Genomic DNA, 18157 nt, shown 5'->3' on the forward strand with positions numbered 1-18157 from the left:
CATTATACATATGTCAATTTAACACAAACTGTGATTCCTGACGGTATTCAAGTGTTAAATTCTTGTGTTAATTTTTTCCATATTATGCGTGTTACTTTTTACTACATTTGTTTTGTGTCAAATTTACACATAAATGAGAGTGGATGATTTGGGACACATAAAATTTAGTACATCAGGTTTTACAGTGTACATATATAATTCGGGTAAAAAAACTCTAACTCTGAACAAAAATCCGAGTATTCTACCTGGGACAAGTTTCGGATGACAACCATCAATACCGGGCCCGAGAATCTGAGAAGAGTCTGAGGAGCCTCACTCGCGAAATGGTAAACGACACGTATTTCTTAATAATAACACGACAAGCCGACTCCTCAAATATTATAGCGCGCCTCTCTGCTCCTTTCACCGCTCTTACGGGCCTTTTATTGACATCGGCGTTTAATAACCGGCTGCTTTTCCGCGCGCCACCCCGTCACGCATACTACGCCGTTTGCTCTCGTTTCCGAGGCAGAGGTGAAAATAAGGGCGGTCGCGTTCTCACGTGCGAACGACGAAAAACGGAGCGCGCCGAAGGCAGCGGCTGATCAATCGTCTCCTTTCTCCATTTATGGACCGTGCGCGTCATGTGTGTGCTCGACGAGGAGGACGATGCGGAGCCGACGTCGCGATTAACGTCGTCGCTTACGTTAAGGGCGAGATCGACTCGTGTCCCATTCACTGTTGGTCGCGAGATAACCGCATCTCGTAACACAGAGTGACGCATGAAGAAGCAGCAGCAGTAACGACGGCGTCGTATTTAAAACTTCTTTATTTAATTTTAATTTAACCTTAGAAAATATTTTACTTAATTTTATTTAATTTTAGAAGATAATTGCTTAATTTAAATAAATATGTGTTCATAGTTGTATTCAAACAAACGTTTTTTGAAATTTAGTAAATTTTTTTCTCAGTGTACAAACTATCAAGGTAACTTCCTCAAAGTATGGTACAAACGTACTGAGGAATTAAAAAATGTGTCTTATAATTTCTTAGTAAAAAATATTCCAAAGAGATTTCTTTGTGTCTACACTGAGAAAAAAGTTTGAATATAATTGTGAACAGACATATTTGTTTAAATTAAGTAATGAATTTATAAAATTAAAGAAAAAAATTTATATTTAAAAGTTCTTTATTTAATTTTAGAAAATAATTTGGATACAATTGTAAACATACATATTTGTTTAAATTAAGTAATGAATTTATAAAATTAAAGAAAAAAATTTATATTTAAAAGTTCTTTATTTAATTTTAGAAAATAATTTGGATACAATTGTAAACATACATATTTGTTTAAATTAAGTAATGAATTTATAAAATTAAAGAAAAAAATTTATATTTAAAAGTTCTTTATTTAATTTTAGAAAATAATTTGGATACAATTGTAAACATACATATTTGTTTAAATTAAGTAATGAATTTATAAAATTAAAGAAAAAAATTTATATTTAAAAGTTCTTTATTTAATTTTAGAAAATAATTACTTAACTTAAACAAATATGTGTTCACAGTTGTATCCAAACAAACAAACTACCAAGGCAACTTCCTCAAAGTATGGTACAAACGTACTGAAGAATTAAAAAATGCGTCTTATAATTTCTTGGTAAAAAAATTCCAAAGAGATTCCTTTAATTTGTGCCTATACTGAGAAAAAAATTTACTAAATTTGAAATAATATTTGAAATTTTTTGACATAAACAAAAGAAACAAATGTCATCATCAATAAAGATCGTTCTTAGCATGTGATATAATAACCTATAATAATAAGGATAATAATCCTCAAATAATAGCATCCTTTAACCCTTTAAGCACTGGTATCAATAAGGACTACTTAGGATCGGGCAGTTGAAACGCGCCACTTTTGCTATTTAGAGTGTTTTTGACAATATTTCATTAAAAAAAAAGTTACTGGAATGTTCCATGAATTATAAAAAGGTTAACCGTGAGCTCCCCCTGATATCTTCTTGTTATTTCGACTAGTAGAACACTCTCACATGTATACACTGAGGAAAAAATTATCTTAAAATCAACAAATATTTCTTTGATTACTAAATTTCAAAAAACGTTTGTTTAGATACAATTGTGTGTGTGAACACATATTTGTTTAAATTAAGTAATAGATTTCTAAAATTAAATAAAGAAGTTTTAAATATACATTTTTTTTATTTTAGAAATTCATTACTTAATTTATACAAATATGTGTCCATAGTTGTATCCAAACAAACGTTTTTAAAATTTAGTAAATTTTTTCTCAGTGTAGACACAAATTAAAGGAATTTCTTTGGAATTTTTTTACTAACAAATTATAAAATACATTTTTTAATTCTTCAGTACGTTTGTACCATACTTTGAGGAAGTTACATAATTTTTTCAAAATTGGCCATAGCTGTGCAAGAATGATTCAATCCACAGAATTAGGATTTTTGAGTTTTTCAAATTAAAGAAATATTTGTCTTTAAAATCAACAAATATTTCTTTAAATGTTATTAACATATTTAATAATTAAATCTAAATTCTCTTTATTTAAGTCAAATATCGTTTACCTGATTTAAATAAACAATATTTAGTTTAAATAAAGAGAATTTAGATAAATTAATAAATATATTAATGGCACCCATCAAAAAGATATTTATTGATCTTAAGGTAATATTTTCCTCAGTGCACATCACAGACCAGGCTGCTGCTTTCTACACAGGCTGTTTCAAAGTTCCAAGTCTTTCTTGGTATAAGAAATATAAAATAATAATTGTTCAAGCCGTTAGAGATAGAGACGTAGAAATCAATACAACAGGCATAAAAACATTAGTTTATCATGTAATGTAAACATAGGAAACCGTTGGGTTTAAACAGATGTTTGGTTTAAACAAGACAAAAAAAAGCTAACAAAAGTTCGAAGACAATCTCACAATAAACCTTCCATTGTATTTGTAATGAGGTGAACTCTCAGTTGAAATTTTATTTTCTAATTATAGACTGAGGGAAAACTTACTTTAAAATCAACAAATATTTCTTTGATGGGTGCCATTAACATATTTACTTAAATCTAAATTCTCTTTATTTAAATCAAATATATTGTTTACTTGATTTAAGTAAACAATATTTGGTTTAAATAAAAAGAATTTAGATTTAAATAAATATGGCACCCATCAAAGAAATATTTGTTGATTTTAAGGTAATTTTTCCCTCAAGTTGGCTTTAAAACTTTCTGACTTCTTATTTACAACTTTTTACATTATATGTAAAAGTTGTTTTTCTTAATTTTGTTAGTATAATTTTACATAGATTAATAGATTCTGGAAGTGTTAGTGTGCGAGAGTAAATAAGTGAGATTAATGTGACTTGTGCTGTTACTAAATTGAAGCTTTACTGTGATAATCAATGTTTTTATACATCTACCCGTTTTTATAAAGCTATATTAATAATTAAATTTTCATTAAAATTTAATTAATAACAGACGTGGTGTTTTATTCATACAAGAGCATTAACGTTCAGAATGAAAGCAATGAATAAAAGAACAAATGTGTGAGGAGGAGCTCAAGGTTCTTCGACTTTAGTCTTTTGGCAAATTTACCATTTGTTTACAAGTATCTCTTTGTGCCTTTGGAACCTTCAGTTTATAGAGTTAAAATTAGTAATAGAACCTTCAGTTTATAGAGTTAAAATTAGTAGTAGGTTACTAGCAAGTTTAGAATTAGTTATTAATGTAACTTCCTCAGCAGCAAGCGTGACATTTTAAGACATAATTTGTTTAATAAATCTACCCGTTTTTATAAAGTTATATTAATAATTAGATTTTCATTAAAATTTAATTAACAACAGACGTGGTGTTTCACTTATACAAGAGTATTAACGTTTGTCAGAATGAAAGCAATGAATAAAATGGGTAGATGTATTAGACGGTAATTGATAAACTGATAAATTGATAAACTGTGAGTAAATTATTTGAACATAATCAAAAAGCATCCTGGCAGTAAGAATCATTGGGCATTGTTTCTACTTTCGTCACTTCCCGATATTATTCGCGGTACGACTCTTAGGCTCCTATTAATAGTCGTTACTTGAAACTTGTTCTACGTGAAATACTCAAATCTAAATTTAGAGTTAGATGAGAATTTTTTATTTCACTTACATAATATATGTAACATTTGCAATCGTGATTCAGCTAAGGAATCTCAGATCTAACTCTAAATTATAAAATCTAAGTGTCTCACCTGAAGTAAATTTCAAGCAACGACTGATAACACGGACCTCACATCGATAACAAATAAGCCACTCGATATTCTGACTAGTAACGTTCAATGACAACGAAAACAAGTGCCTACGAGATAAATCGCCACGGCCGACGCGGAAGGTTCTCGGGAAGTGAGCGAAAAAATTCTGGCGGAAAGGTTAAGTGCGTCGCGAGAGCAGTGAACGAGGCTCGCGCGGACTGAAATCGTCGTCGTCGCCGGGACGACCGGGGATCTGTCACTCACCTTGGGATTGCCGTTGTTGAGCCACGGTATGACGTTGTCGATGAACATGCCGATGTCCTGGCACTCGATGCTCTTGCTGAAGTCGCCGAGATAATTCAGCAACGCGTTACCGACGTTCAGCTTCTTCTTGATGTCCGTCGTTGACAGGAGCGGCATGAAGCCGTCCATATCACGCGGATTCACCGCCATGGTGGATGGCTAAACGCACGTCCCCGTGCTCCTCCTCGTTCTCGTCGTCGTCGTCGTCGTAGTCGTCGCCTCCTCGGCCAGCACTCCCGCGCGGGTCGCGTAACAAGGGCGATGGGTGTCGCGGAGAGGGTTCACTCGCGCACGTCAACACACACACTCCGTCACCGCGGCGGTGCTTGCGATGCTTACGCGCGGAAACGTGTATCTCACGTAGACCTTCGTCATGCCACTGAGGAGAGCGTCCTCACGACAGAAAACAGACACAGACCCGCACGAGACGGTCAGCGCGATACTGTTCTTCGCGATTCAGCCGAGGATTTCACCGTTGTCCTCGCAGCCGTCCTCGTCGTCGTCGTCACCGCCGCCGCCGCCGCCGCCGCCGCTCGTTGTAACGTCCGTACGCGGCGCGACCGCCTCGCTCGTCACTCGCACGATCGTCCGAGTCTGGACGTCACACACTGTACGCGCGAACGAACGCGCAGTCAGCACTCGAGACTCGTCGTCGTCGTCGCCGTCGTCACGCGCGTCGCCCCGTTAACACACGTCGCAAGCCGTGACCACACGATCAAACGCGGCGAAACGAGATCATCGGCACCGTGCACGCGACGCCATTTTAGCTCCGTGTACCGAGGCGCTCGCGAGCCGAGTGCGCCCGAGCGCCACTCGCAGCGCCTCGCCGGCCGCCGCGGCAACTACGTCACCGCGCAACGGCGGTCGGTAAAAAAAGGCGCGCCGCGTCTGTTGTTGTCCCGCGCGTCAGTGTTGTCGTTCAGCCGCGATCCGTTACACGCTCCCAACCGCCGCGAGCGTCTTTCTATCTTCGTTTAACATTCAGTGAGCAACAAAGATAGACAAAGATAGACGCTCGCGGTCGTTGGAAGCGTGTAAAGGATGGCGGCCATCGTCCTTCCAAACGGTTACGCGAGCCGGCCGAGAGCCTACGATTGCGACGTATTCGCGACGTGCCCTTCGCATAGTGATATCGTGTGTTTATCGTGTGTTTATCGTGTGTTTCGCGCTGGCCGTTATCGGGAAAGTTCCAGAAATGACGCCGCGGTGATGAGCAGCGTCCAGTCGGCAATTGCAGTTGCACATGGAGGTAAGTCAAGAAACGTTTTTGAACGGGCGATCGACGCCCAGACAGCACAATATCCAAAATCGGATCATAAGACGTCTTTAAGACATCTTTAAGATAAGTTTATAAGGTATTGTCGTACCCCTTGTCTACAACCTTGCTTTAATTTTTAAGTTGTAAGATATTGACCAACCACAGTTAATTATTTTAAAAATAATCGACTGTGGTTGGTCAATTTCTTACCTCTTGTCCACAATCTTGCTTTAATCTTTAAGCCGTAATAAATTGACCAACCACAGTCGATTATTTTTAAAATAATCAGCTGTTAATTTCTTACCTTTCGTTAGTCTAACAAATATATAGTCGTAATATACGGATAGCCACTTTGTTATATGTATTGTAGTAATTAAGTTGCAGAGCTACATAAGATTTGTGGTTTGCTTATAGAAATTTAATACTAGGAATTATTAAAAAAATTTCAGTGATTAAATACAGCTATTTCAATAATTATTTCAATAAGTATTTCAATAATTATTTGGCTAATGTTCAATTATTATTTAATTAATTACTGTGATTTTGTTATGACAAAAACAAATAAAGTGAAACTAGCCATAATAAATTGACCAACCACAGTCGATTATTTTTAAAATAATCAGTTGTTAATTTCTTACCTCTCGTTAGTCTAACAAATATATAGTCGTAATATACGGACAGTCATTTTGTTATATGTATTGTAGTAATTAAGTTGCAGAGCTACATAAGATTTGTGGTTTGCTTATAGAAATTTAATACTAGGAATTATTAAAAAATTTCAGTGATTAAATACAGCTATTTCAATAATTATTTCAATAAGTATTTCAATAATTATTTGGCTAATGCTCAATTATTATTTAATTATTTACTGTGATTTTGTTATGACAAAAACAAATAAAGTGAAATAAACTAGCCGTAATAAACCACAGTCGATTATTTTTAAAATAGTGCTTGGTCAATTTATTACGGCTTAAAGATTAAAGCAAGGCTGTGAATAAGGGATTAAAAACATTCTAAAGACGTCTTATGACTCGATTTTGGACATTGTGCTGTCTGGGTGATCTCTCGCGAGTCACGCAGCACGCAAAGATACGGTATTCATTCGACTATTCGGTATTCGGTATTCGATTGACATCGTCCTTCCAAACGGTTACACGAGCCGTCCGAAGTCTACGATTGCGACGTATTCGTAATGCGCTCTTCGCATAATGATATCACGTGTTTCCCGCTGGCCGTTATCGGGAAAGTTCCAAAAATGACGCCATGGCGGTGAGCAACGTCCAGTCGGTAATTGTAGTTGCACACGGAGGTGGCTAAGAAACGTTTTTGAACGGTCGGTCGACGATCTCTCGCGAGTAACGCAGCGCGCGAAGATACGATATTCATTATCGATTAATCCTGCAAAGCGCGATGGCAATTATGACCGTGAGAATTGTCGATTCGTCGAGCTATCGCGAGCAATCCCAAGTAGAACAGGTTGTCTATTGATTAACGTTTTTGAAGTTAACTTTTGGAACGTATCTATAAGATAACAAGTCAATGTCAAGTAATTCGTCTCCATTAATATGACATCAATTAAATAACAATTTACAGTTAGTTAATAGCTAGTTTATTTATGCATCTTATAGTTATCATTTGGTATATATTTAATTTGTATCCATGTACCAACTTGATACTTTTATATCTAAATGATATCTTTTTGGATATTAAAAGTTATCTTTCGGGCGGACATTAGATAATCCTTTCAGTAAACAAAAACTTAACTTTTTTACCGAAAATAAAGTTATCCTGACTTAATTTTACACAGTAAAATGGAATATTTTAAGATAATGTTGTTCTATTTGGGATACCGCGAAGCCGGAAATTCGAATTGCAAACGAACGGCCGTAATGGCGGACGCGGCGGCGCACATTACACGCTTCTGCACGGCGTATATTTTCGCAATGAGGTTTTAATGAGGATAATAATATATACATATAGTTACATTCACATATACAATATTAGGTATGTACAATATAATTTGTTACCGCTACCGTCGCATCTCACTGTTGTCGGATCTCGTGCCGGCGGCAAGATTTTTCGAACGTACGCGATAGCGCTGTGATTATGTGTGGAATTTCGACGTATAATTTTCGCGCCCCCGAAGCTCGTACACTCTCCTTTATGGATAATAGAATGGAAGAATCGCGCGTCTACAAGTCCTACTTTCGAGCCTCTCTATTCTCTAGTAGTCTAGATTCACACGGAGAGCCAAGGTGATGTGAGAGACGGTGCCGCGTTTCCCTCGCGAAAATTCAATTCGGGAGAGTCGTTCATCAAGTCCGACGAGTAACGTCGCGTCGTGGGTCTCAATCGATCTCTCTTTGTTTTCTTTTTTTTACAGCGTACTTGAGCAACGATAAGAATAAATAATTCGAATCAGCGGATGCGTATTTAAACAGCGCGCTTGGTCGCATTTTGTACATGCAAAGATTCCGGCTCGCATTCGTATCCTTGCATTTAGCGTCATTAAATGTAGAATACAAATGCGGGCCTTAAAGGAGATAAACACTGTGAAAAAAGCTCTTCTTATCGAATTTTTTTGTGACGTCCATAAAGCAGGTAGATAAATCAATGTTTTTGCATTGAATTAGTCATTTTTTGAACTGTTGAAAAATATTTTTCTATTTAATGAAATACATTTTTATTTTGGTATAAAATGTGTCTATAGTAGGCTCTGCACCTGGAGTCCTTAAAAGTCATCTGAAATAAAAAAAGCCTAAGATTTTCTTCAAGCATATGAATGTAGTTTCAGTCAAGCGTACGAAAATTTTAATATTTTAATTATTCGCAAAATAACGCACGTTTAAAAAAAATCTTCGAAAACCGTTCAAAATAAAAGTAACATTTTTATTGGCATTTTTTGAGGAAATGTTAATCGTAAAAAATCTGTACGCTTAACTGAAACTGCACACATTCATATACTTTAAGAACATTTTAGGTTCTTTTTATTTCAGATGACTTTTAAGGACTCCAGGTGCAGGGTACATTTTATAGCAAAATAAAAATGTATTTCATCAAATAGAAAAATATTTTTCAACAGTTTAAAAGATGACTAATTCAATGAAAAAACATTTATTTATCTACCTGCTTTCTGGGTACACAAAAAATTGGTTAAAAAGAGTTTTTTTCAAAATGTTTAACTTTCTTAAGCATTTGGCTCCTCGCCGCAGGACTCTCGACTGATGACGTCAGAATCGAGAAATTACACGCTCAAAATTCTCGCGAGATATGTTGAAGTAAAAAGACGTGTCCACCAAGTGACGCCCGCAATTTCAAGCAGACTTGCAAAATAGTCCGTACACTTTCCCTTTATTCGAACAGTCAATAAGTAACCGTGAAATTGATGTGACATGCAACCTTTCTCTTTAGACCACCTTTCCTCACGATTTGGTCACGTTAATTTTACGGCTATTTGTCGATTACTGGAGCAATGGGAAAGTACTCGGACTATTTTGCGAATCTGCTCGATCGGTTGCAAATATTTCGTAAACGTGTCTCAACATATTTCGCAAGAGTTTCCAACGTGTATTTTCTCGTCTCTGACATCGTCAATCAAGATGAGGGACCACAGGCTTTAAAGAGTAAATTACATTACCGAAAAGTGGCAATAATGGACTTTGTATACGCGCGCAGAAGCCACGATGTATCTTGAAAACATGATATTTCCCAATAATCGATATTTATCTCGCTCGCTTTTACAATATCGACGATTATAAACTACGTTGTGTACGCGTTGCGCATGCAGACGAGTCCCTCTCTCTTCTTTTCCCTGCGCATCGCGATCGTATCAATTGTAAAATAATCTTTGTTAGAAAATATAATTGCCACCATGTGTTGTCCTCATGTAAAAATTGACAAACGCTGTATGAAAGGTGTCGTCAATTAACGCCGATCGCGGGAAATCACGTTGAAAATAAATAGGATCTGTATATGCACGTGGTATGTGTGTGTGTGTGTGTATATATATGTACATATAACTTATAGCTTAAATATTTGTGTATATATTACTCTTTATAAATAGCACATTGCACCCTTTGCACTAAAATATTCGTCGACGATTGGACAATCCAACTGAATATCTAAAATCGCTATGAGCTATATCACAATGTGTGGCGATAGAAATGATTGGAGCTAGATCACTTAACTTACTTGTCTCGAGTCGCGGAATTCGTTCGTGCGTGCCGAACGCAATAATCTCCTCCGATCTATTATTATCACGAGCGAATATAACACATTGGACTGTCCAGACTGCCTGCTTACGATAATTTGTATTTGCAAATCACACTTCTCGCTTGTCGCGCTCAATCGATCGGCTATAAGGTACTTTGTTGATAGATACGTGTTTGTTGTCCCTATCGCGCATGGTTGGAGCGAAAAAATATTGAAAAATATCTGGCTAAACTTGGCGGGTGTGTGTATGTGTATTTGTGTTTGTAACACGCTATCGTAGGGGAGATCAGGGCTGTCTGTTCTCACGGGGATTATACACTGAGGGAAAAATTACCTTAAAATCAACAAATATTTCTTTGATGGGTGCCATTAACATGTTTATCTAAATTCTCTTTATTTAAACCAAATATCGTTTACTTAAATCAGGTAAGCAATATTTGATTTAGATAGAGCTTAGATTTAAGTAAATATATTAATGGTATCCATCAAAGAAATATCTGTTGATTTTAAGGTAATTTCTCCCTCAGTATAGAGTGTCTACACCGCTATCTCGGGTGTTAAAAGGGTGTTAGTTGTCTCTGCCATTCCAACGAGTAGTTGAAGAAGCTTCATGTAGGGGTTCCAGAAAAAAAGCTTTTGAATTCCTACTCGCTGGAGTGGCAGAGGCGACTACTTCTTAACACTTTGGGTAGCAGAGGTCACATAGTCCCCGCAGACAGACTCGATCTCTCCTAGATACTATATGCAAGCTTCGTAGAAGCTCCGAATATGAAACAGCATGTCGTGTCGAATTCTGCGAGATTCACGACCTGCACCCAAAATATTCCGTCAAAATGTTGGAACCACTCGTCCTTTGCGAAGCAAAGCATTACGAGTGATTCAAGTTCAATTTTATCTGGAGTCTTGAGATAATTTGAACAGTACATTTTGTTGTACAGATCTGTGTGTGTTGAAAGTCGTACCTTTTCTTTTTTATACTATGCTTATGTACACGTCGTTCCGTGTTTTCGGAGAGAATCTGACTATCGACGTCATAATTGGCATCTCGTAACTTTCTACAGAATTCTCCTTACTGAATATTCCACGGATAAACTTAATGAATGTAATGCCTAACTGATCGTCTTGGAACATGTCTCGAACGCAACCTTGTTTATGGTCTAATTAATTACTTAGATCGTTTGATATCTCGCTGTAGTAGCACGACGCTCTATCAATAATAGTTTCTCAAACGCTTCGAGAGACTTCAACGTGATAGCAGTCGCGTATAAAGGCAAGCAAAAAATAGAGTCGATGCAACTCGGAATAAATTTGTGTGTACGACTATCTAGATTGGACTACAAATCTCCTAGAATTAACTACATATTGCTTTCTTAGCGAATGGAGATGTTTCGTTAGTTTACCAAATGCTAAATATTAGAAAGATTTTATAGAATAGATTCGAAAACGTGTGCCCCCCTCCCCTCCCCACAAGCGACAATCTAAGGTAATATCGTGTAAGCGTATCCACGAAAAACGTCGTTAGGCTTCTTATAGTGTCCGAGAGGAGCCCGCGAGACACTTCCTTTTTTTTCTCCTTTTCTTTTTTAACACGAATCCTAAATCAATCGAAAGCCAAACGATTACACCCCTACCTAAATGTACATGTAGATCATTTTCTAATGAACAGAGTAACTTGATACCGAATAAGACAGTCGAATGCAACGATACCTGCAGGATCGAGCGATATTGCCCCGAAAATACGATCCTTTGTTCCGGCCTACATCGCACAATAAAAAGAGTCTACAAAGTCATGACAACGACGTACGAGTAGAAACGTACAGTATAACAGCGTAGTACGAAAACAAATCGCCGTGTGCTCGATAACCACAACGGAAAGGATGTGCCTTAATTTTACGTTATCATTTTATAACGATCTTGAACACTTTCTATTGTTGAATCCTCGCCGCTCGGTCGCGCAAGTCCCTCCGCGATAAGGCTATTGTTGTTGTTGCAGCTGTTGCAATAATGGACACACCTCGACCAAGGGAGTCCCCAGAATCTCTTGGCATACTTGGTTCATGTCCGGCTCCATCATGAGCGAGGAGATCTGATCCTCCGTTAGCATTTCCACACTGTTTCCGCACGATTATTCGTTAGTAAAGAGCGACAGATCATACCGAACAGAAAGTGATCGGTCGAGAACTCACCTAGCTAAGCTTTCGCTGTCCGACGTCTCCTCGTCGGCATTGAGATAGCTCATCGTCTTCTCCAACGGACTGGGAACCTTCTTCCCTTTGGTCTCCGACTTCTCGGACTTTTCAGACTTCTCCTTGTCTCTCTCCGCTGTCTTTGGCTCGCTGGAACGTCGTTCCGTTAAGCTGGATATGTTTAGCATCATCATACCATGATTGAGTAGTTCCTTGACGCGTTCTCCCGTACCACCGCTCCATAACATGTCGAGAGATTGTCTTCTACTTGAAGTCGCTGAAACGACAACGCATTCATACGTGTTCTACAAAGTAATGAGCAAAAAGACGTCGGCAAAGGTCACACTCATTACTTACTGGAACTCCCACCGCTGGTCTCACCGCCAGCTGAACTCCTGGTTATCCAATTGGCTAAGCTACCGTCGAGCTTGCTTCTGTTCTTCACCGACGGACTTCTCGTAACCTCGGCCTTCTTCTCCTCGCTCAGAGTAACTTCGTTCGCTTTCGATATCGTGGGTAAGGATTTCTGAGTAATGAGCCTCTTTCGATTGGACTGCTCTTTCAGCGGATCAACGGTCGCGCTGATCGGCTGAGCGGTCTCCGGGCTCAGGTCCATCGGCAGCGGTTTATAGGGAATCTGATCCTCCTCGTCGGAGTACACGTCATTGTTGTAATAAATCTCGTCCGGCGAGCTTTTTAGACTGATCTCCGTCCACTCCTCCCCGTTTTGAGTCGCGGCTTTGCTCTTGCTGTCGTTCACCGGCGATTGGATTTTCACTCTCTTCTCAATGGGAGAGATAATTGCCGACAGATCCGCCAGACCCGGTGCAGAAGAGCTCGTGTGATTCAGAGGTACGATATGTTTCGAGTCGGTCGTCGCGATGCTCCGTGGACGGTCACGTTTTATGTATTTGCGCGGCTCGGTGGATGAGAGATTCAGATTATTTAGGCCCAGATATTCCGACGACGAGTCTCTGTCGATCTGAGAGGAGGACGCGCGTGTATTAACTTACAAGTAAACCGATCCAAAGGTTTAGTAAACCTACTCAAAGGATTTCTTTTTAATTTGATACAAATGTAGAAGTACAAAAAATATTTAGGTCATGTTTTTTTATTTTGGGTTTGAGTTTCGCGGATAGTTTATAGTTTTTTAATGTTCTCACTCCTATCATCAATAAGTGCAACAAAAATGCATAAAATATAAAATTGAATACAAGATATAGGCGTTTTTGGTTTGCTGATTATGAATATGAGGTCAAATGTGTAAAATTATTTGTATAAGTAATAAAATGTTAACAAAAAAAATGTTTAAACATGTAAAAAGTTGAAAAAAAATTATTTTTATAAATAATTTTTCGGCTTGACGGAGATTCGAACCATTATTGATTAACTTAGCACAGATTTGAAATATTTCAGTTGGAATCTCAGCTAAAAAAATTTGGAATGATTTATGTCTCAGCTTTATGCAGATTTTGTTAAAATTTTTATTAAAATTGCCAGATTTTTTTCGGTTTGGCTGAGATTCGAACCATTTTTGACCGATTTAGCACAGATTTGAAATATTTCAGTTGGAATCTCGGCTAAAGAAATTTAGAATGGTTTCTGTCTCAACTATGTTGATTTTGTTAAAATTTTAATTAAAATTGCCGGATTTCTCTCTCTCTCTCTCTCTCTCTCTCTCTCTCTCTCTCTCTCTTTCGGTTTGGCCGAGATTCGAACCATTTTTAACTGATTTAGCACAGATTTGAAATATTTCGGTTGGAATCTCGGCTAAAGAAATTTAGAATGGCTCGTGAGTCAACTATGCCGATTTTATTAAAATTATTTAACTATATCTTGTATTCAATTTTATTTCTTTTGCATTTTTGTTTGACGACAGGAGTGAGAACATTAAAAAGCTATGAACTGCCTGTGAAATTCAAAGCGGTTCAAAATGAAAAATACGACTTAAATATTTGTTGTACATTTGTGCCAAATTAGAAAGAAATCGGAGTATACCTTTTGGGTAGGTTTACTTGTTAGAAAATGCAAATCATCGTGTGCCGCAACTCAATACTTACTCTCGTAGGCATAGGACACGGCACATTCGGACTTATTTTGTCGGGAAGTCGCAAATATTCGTCGCTAGTGTAATCCGTGCTGTCCGGAGATCCGGTTACGCTGGAATCCGTCGGAGTCGCTGTATTGGTCGGCGCGGTGGAGTGATCGCCCGCGTCTCGTGGCTTGTCATAGTCGTCCGTGCCGTCGTATCTTCTCGTCTGTCGATGAAGACGTAACGAGAATTTTACATACAGCTCCGCGTATCAGCATTTCGCTCTCTCGCATAAGCACACAATCATGTATACCCTGTGAATCTCGTCGCTAATTTTTTCAAGGTTTCGTAGCGCTTCCGCGTATGTCATTTTCGCCTCGCCGACTGATCTCTCCAGCGCACTGACTTTCATCTTCTGCTCCTCCAGCATTTGATTGAAATGTGCTTTCATTTCATAGTAAGGCCTGTATTAATTATACGATACCTTCTTAAGTATGGGCTGCGTGAAAGGTGTATGAGTCGTTCATTTAAAACATGATATGAGTCCAATTTTCAGAAAGATATTGATAATTTAGATGCTATGTACATCAATTAATCTGGTAGAAATAGTTTTTCTTTTTTTACCAAAAGTAGACTTGTACTACTCAAAGAAACGGCTCATACGTATTCGTATTCTCTGATTGTCCGAGAGAGTATTTATTGTATTTATATATTTCTAGTCATTACGTGTATAACAGTTACCTATCATACAACAATTTGATCGAAAGCGATTTTGTAAAAAAAGAAAAAGAACAAACCTTGTATGCACAGTGAAGTGTATTTATTGTGAAAAGCTCAAACGAAAAAGTAGCAGCTTACATATGTTTAAAAATATTCTCCTATAATTCATGCACAATCAGAGGGTGACGGTTTGAAAAGTAACAAATAAAAACAAAGAGTATGGTTCGGCACACACAAAAATCGTGTGAAAAAAATAAAAAAGAATATCTATCCTACTTACAACATGAGCAAGTTGTGCCTGTAGGCGATACTGTTTATCAGAAGCAAGCTGCGACGTGCACCCATACTGCCAACATGAACATATAACCAAAACACATAAATACCATAAGGTCTATAGAAAAATAACGTAACAGAGTAATCATTCAAAAAGTAACTCTATATCCGGACTGAGGGGATATATATAAAATATGTCGATAGCGAATAAGGGGTGAAAAAAAGTGATAACCCTGATGAAAATATTTTACTGAAAATCTCTTTGAATTGGCCCGTTTTCATTAAGATTTCCTACGTTCATAAAATTCATTAAAATTTATTAAGATTCTTTTCAAGATTAAAATTCATTAAAAATCATTAAAATTTGTAAAATTTATTTTATTATTATATAACAAAATTAATTTTATGAATTTTAATAAATATTAATGAATTTTATTTGATCTGAATAAATTTTTCTGAATTTTAATAAATTTCAATGAACTTTAATGAATTTTAATTAATCTTATAGAATCTCAATGAATTTTAATGAAATGAGGTCAATTGAGAGAGAGATTTTTTCTGTAAATATTTCCAAATAAATATTCCTAAATAAAATATTTCCATCGGGGAAGAGACGTCTTGTTATATAAATAATCGTCATGTGTTTCGAGAACGTTAACTTGGTTGTATACAAGGTTCTAGCTTATATCAAAGTGGCTTGTATTGAATATGCGGTAACTTCATGCATTGACAGAACCATGAGGTAAGTAGAAATATCTTCGAAATCCATTAACACACGCGACGGGCCTCTTACATACCTAGATTTGGCAATAGTACGTTTCAATTCGCGTTGTAATCTCTGAACTTCGTGCTCTGCTTTATGATACAATGCGGTCGTATGCCTATGCTCCGCCTCGGAGAGAGCTCTCTCGTGCTCCGACTCGTTGACTCGCGATGTAGCATGATTCAACATTTCCTATGAGACGTTTCGTCACGTAACGCTCGTGTATAACTTTAGGTAACAATAAGACCTAACATCGACGGTTTTTACCTGCCAAGCATGATCAAAGCATCTTCCTTCGGTTCGTAACCCTTCCTCTGCTAGGTATACCATTTCTTTAGCCGCTGCATGTTGACTGTTGGCTCTCTCGAATCTGACTGCAGCTTTTTGCGTTTCCTGTAGTGCCTGCGATGAGCGGCAATCTCAAAGTTATTTCCAGTTTCAGCCAAAAGTATCACCAGAATTAATAATTACGAATAACTTGAAAGTGTAGGCTCTATTTTGCTCAGGAACAGTAAAACAAGAATTAGGAAGTGAGAGCCAATTCTTATGTTGTACTGAATAAACTGTGCTTTGGCTCTCATTGCCTATATCTTGTTTTACTGCTTATGAGCAAGATGATCAAGTCGTTAAAAAAAGACTCACTTCTTTCGCCTTAAACCTAGCATCGTAATATGGTCTGGACTTTTCGATGCAAGCTCCAAGTTTCTTAGCTAAAGTGTCAATCTTGATTGTTGATTCGCACAGTAATTCCCTGAAAGTCGCCCTTGCCTCCTAAAGATGACAGAAAATGATTGGTATATTAACTTCCTCTCTTAAATGGAAGGAAATGTGTAACGCAAAGCTGTAATTCCTTATAAATTGCAGTCTCAAGTTCTAAATTATTTCTTCAGTTGAGGCTGTTGTGGACTGTTGTTAAGATCATCTTCTCAAGTCATTATCCATTTGCATGTATCTCACACAGCAATCGTCTCAATAAAATCTAATCGCATTCAGACTCAAAACTTGCCAGCAATTTTGTTCCTCTAACATCACGCACTCATATATCACAATACAGAATCTAGACCAGGCTTCTGGTCAGTCATTGCAAGGTCAGGCTTAGCGGAACAAGTTACTCACATCTAAGTCAACTTCTAGTTTGTTAATGTCGTCAGTAGCTGTATTCAATCTTTCAAGTTCAATCTGAAACAACAGTGAGCATATTATTTACTAAATAACACATCAATTGTTGGGATTATACACAGCAGCTGCTCTTTAATTTAATAAACAGCACGTTACATATACCTCTCAGAGATATAAATAATACAAAATTATTTGCCTACACCCTCTAGTCGAATTTTCTACTAAATTTCTATGAGATGAACTTGTGCTGGACACCAAGTTACCGGGCAACGAGGGTAATTTGGTACGCGCTGTCGTGGTAATGGGTACTCGGTCGCACGAGTGGGAGGGTGGAGGAGTACAAGGGGGGGAGGGGAAATAAGAAACGGGGACGTTTTATGACTCGTGTATGGGCGGAGGAGCGAGAAGAAGGGGGAAATGGGAACGTTTAGCAACGTGGAAAAATGGAGCAAGCATTGCACCGAAATCCACGGGATACTCGTGGGAACGCGTCGCGCATTCCTCCCCGATCCGTGTCCGCACACGATTAATCCTCGCGACGGCGAAATGTCAATATCGCGAAACGCCGTTGTTTGCGCGAGGTTCGCGTCTCGTCAGGGCGATGCACAATCGCAGCGTTTCTCACCTGCACTCGCGGGTCCACTGCATCGTCGACACGATCGGAATCATCGACACTCTCTTTCTGCACACGTCCACTCATAATTAAATCTAGAGGGTGGATTTTATTTACAGCTCTTCATGCCACCTGTGTGTATCGTCTGCTACATATCAGGTGGCCATGTTGGATGTCAAGGCATCTATAGTGCCAGCAGCGGCGAGCAGGAGCGTCGTCACGCTCGGCTCGGGGGGGCCTCAATATCCCCGTGCACTTTTTTCTCTCTCGCGCGAGAATGTTATCCGCGAGGTCGCCTGATAATGGAATAGAAACGCGGTTTCGTAGCGAAGACCGAAGATCGAGTCTCAGTCAATTGTGCCGTTTTCAATTCTCTTTGTCCCCTCTTTAAAAATAAACAGAATTCCAAGCGGATACTTGCGCGGATACAT

General features: G+C 38.0%; 2 protein-coding genes across 8 annotated transcripts in view; both read right to left on the reverse strand.

Moving 5' to 3' along the window:
- The window catches only part of LOC116844511 (CLIP-associating protein 1-A), a 100068-nt gene extending 94764 nt beyond the window's left edge, over positions 1–5304 (reverse strand). For 3 of the 5 annotated variants that reach the window (XM_032816114.1, XM_032816112.1, XM_032816111.1), the window contains exon 1: positions 4512–5304. In XM_032816114.1, coding sequence (XP_032672005.1) covers positions 4512–4700 — 189 coding nt within the window. In that variant the 5' untranslated portion in view covers positions 4701–5304. The remainder of the gene's footprint in view (positions 1–4511) is intronic. The other 2 variants (XM_032816110.1, XM_032816113.1) reach the window with 2 other exon arrangements.
- A 2437-nt stretch (positions 5305–7741) lies between these two features.
- On the reverse strand, positions 7742–17903 carry LOC116844512 (guanine nucleotide exchange factor rei-2-like). Of its 3 annotated transcripts, none has more exons than XM_032816120.1 (11): positions 17739–17903; positions 17111–17173; positions 16637–16765; positions 16262–16396; positions 16029–16186; positions 15239–15304; positions 14552–14702; positions 14267–14464; positions 12564–13188; positions 12207–12483; positions 7742–12131 (listed from the first exon to the last, which is right to left on the reverse strand). In XM_032816120.1, exons 1-11 carry the CDS (start codon positions 17811–17813, stop codon positions 11996–11998), a joined length of 2013 nt encoding a protein of 670 aa, XP_032672011.1. In that variant the 5' UTR covers positions 17814–17903; the 3' UTR covers positions 7742–11995. The 3 variants fall into 3 exon arrangements, with proteins under 3 accessions (XP_032672011.1, XP_032672013.1, XP_032672012.1); XM_032816122.1 differs by lacking the exon at positions 17739–17903 and adding an exon at positions 17276–17588; XM_032816121.1 differs by lacking the exon at positions 15239–15304.
- Positions 17904–18157: the final 254 nt, after the last annotated feature.

This window comes from Odontomachus brunneus, unplaced genomic scaffold (assembly GCF_010583005.1).
Source record: "Odontomachus brunneus isolate Ranch 3 - 2012 unplaced genomic scaffold, Obru_v1 Obru_scaffold_042, whole genome shotgun sequence".
Taxonomy (NCBI): domain Eukaryota; kingdom Metazoa; phylum Arthropoda; class Insecta; order Hymenoptera; family Formicidae; genus Odontomachus; species Odontomachus brunneus.

What these genes read in the sequence shown, in the direction of transcription:
- LOC116844512 (XM_032816120.1), bottom strand. Translation starts at nt 17,813, where the DNA reads ATGAGTGGACGTGTGCAGAAAGAGAGTGTCGATGATTCCGATCGTGTC. An exon ending in CTAGGTTTAAGGCGAAAGAA is followed by an intron (nt 16,397 to 16,636) that starts GTGAGTCTTTTT and finishes CGCTCATCGCAG; the next exon opens with GCACTACAGGAAACGCAAAA. An exon ending in GACCAGCGGTGGGAGTTCCA is followed by an intron (nt 12,484 to 12,563) that starts GTAAGTAATGAG and finishes TTGTCGTTTCAG; the next exon opens with CGACTTCAAGTAGAAGACAA.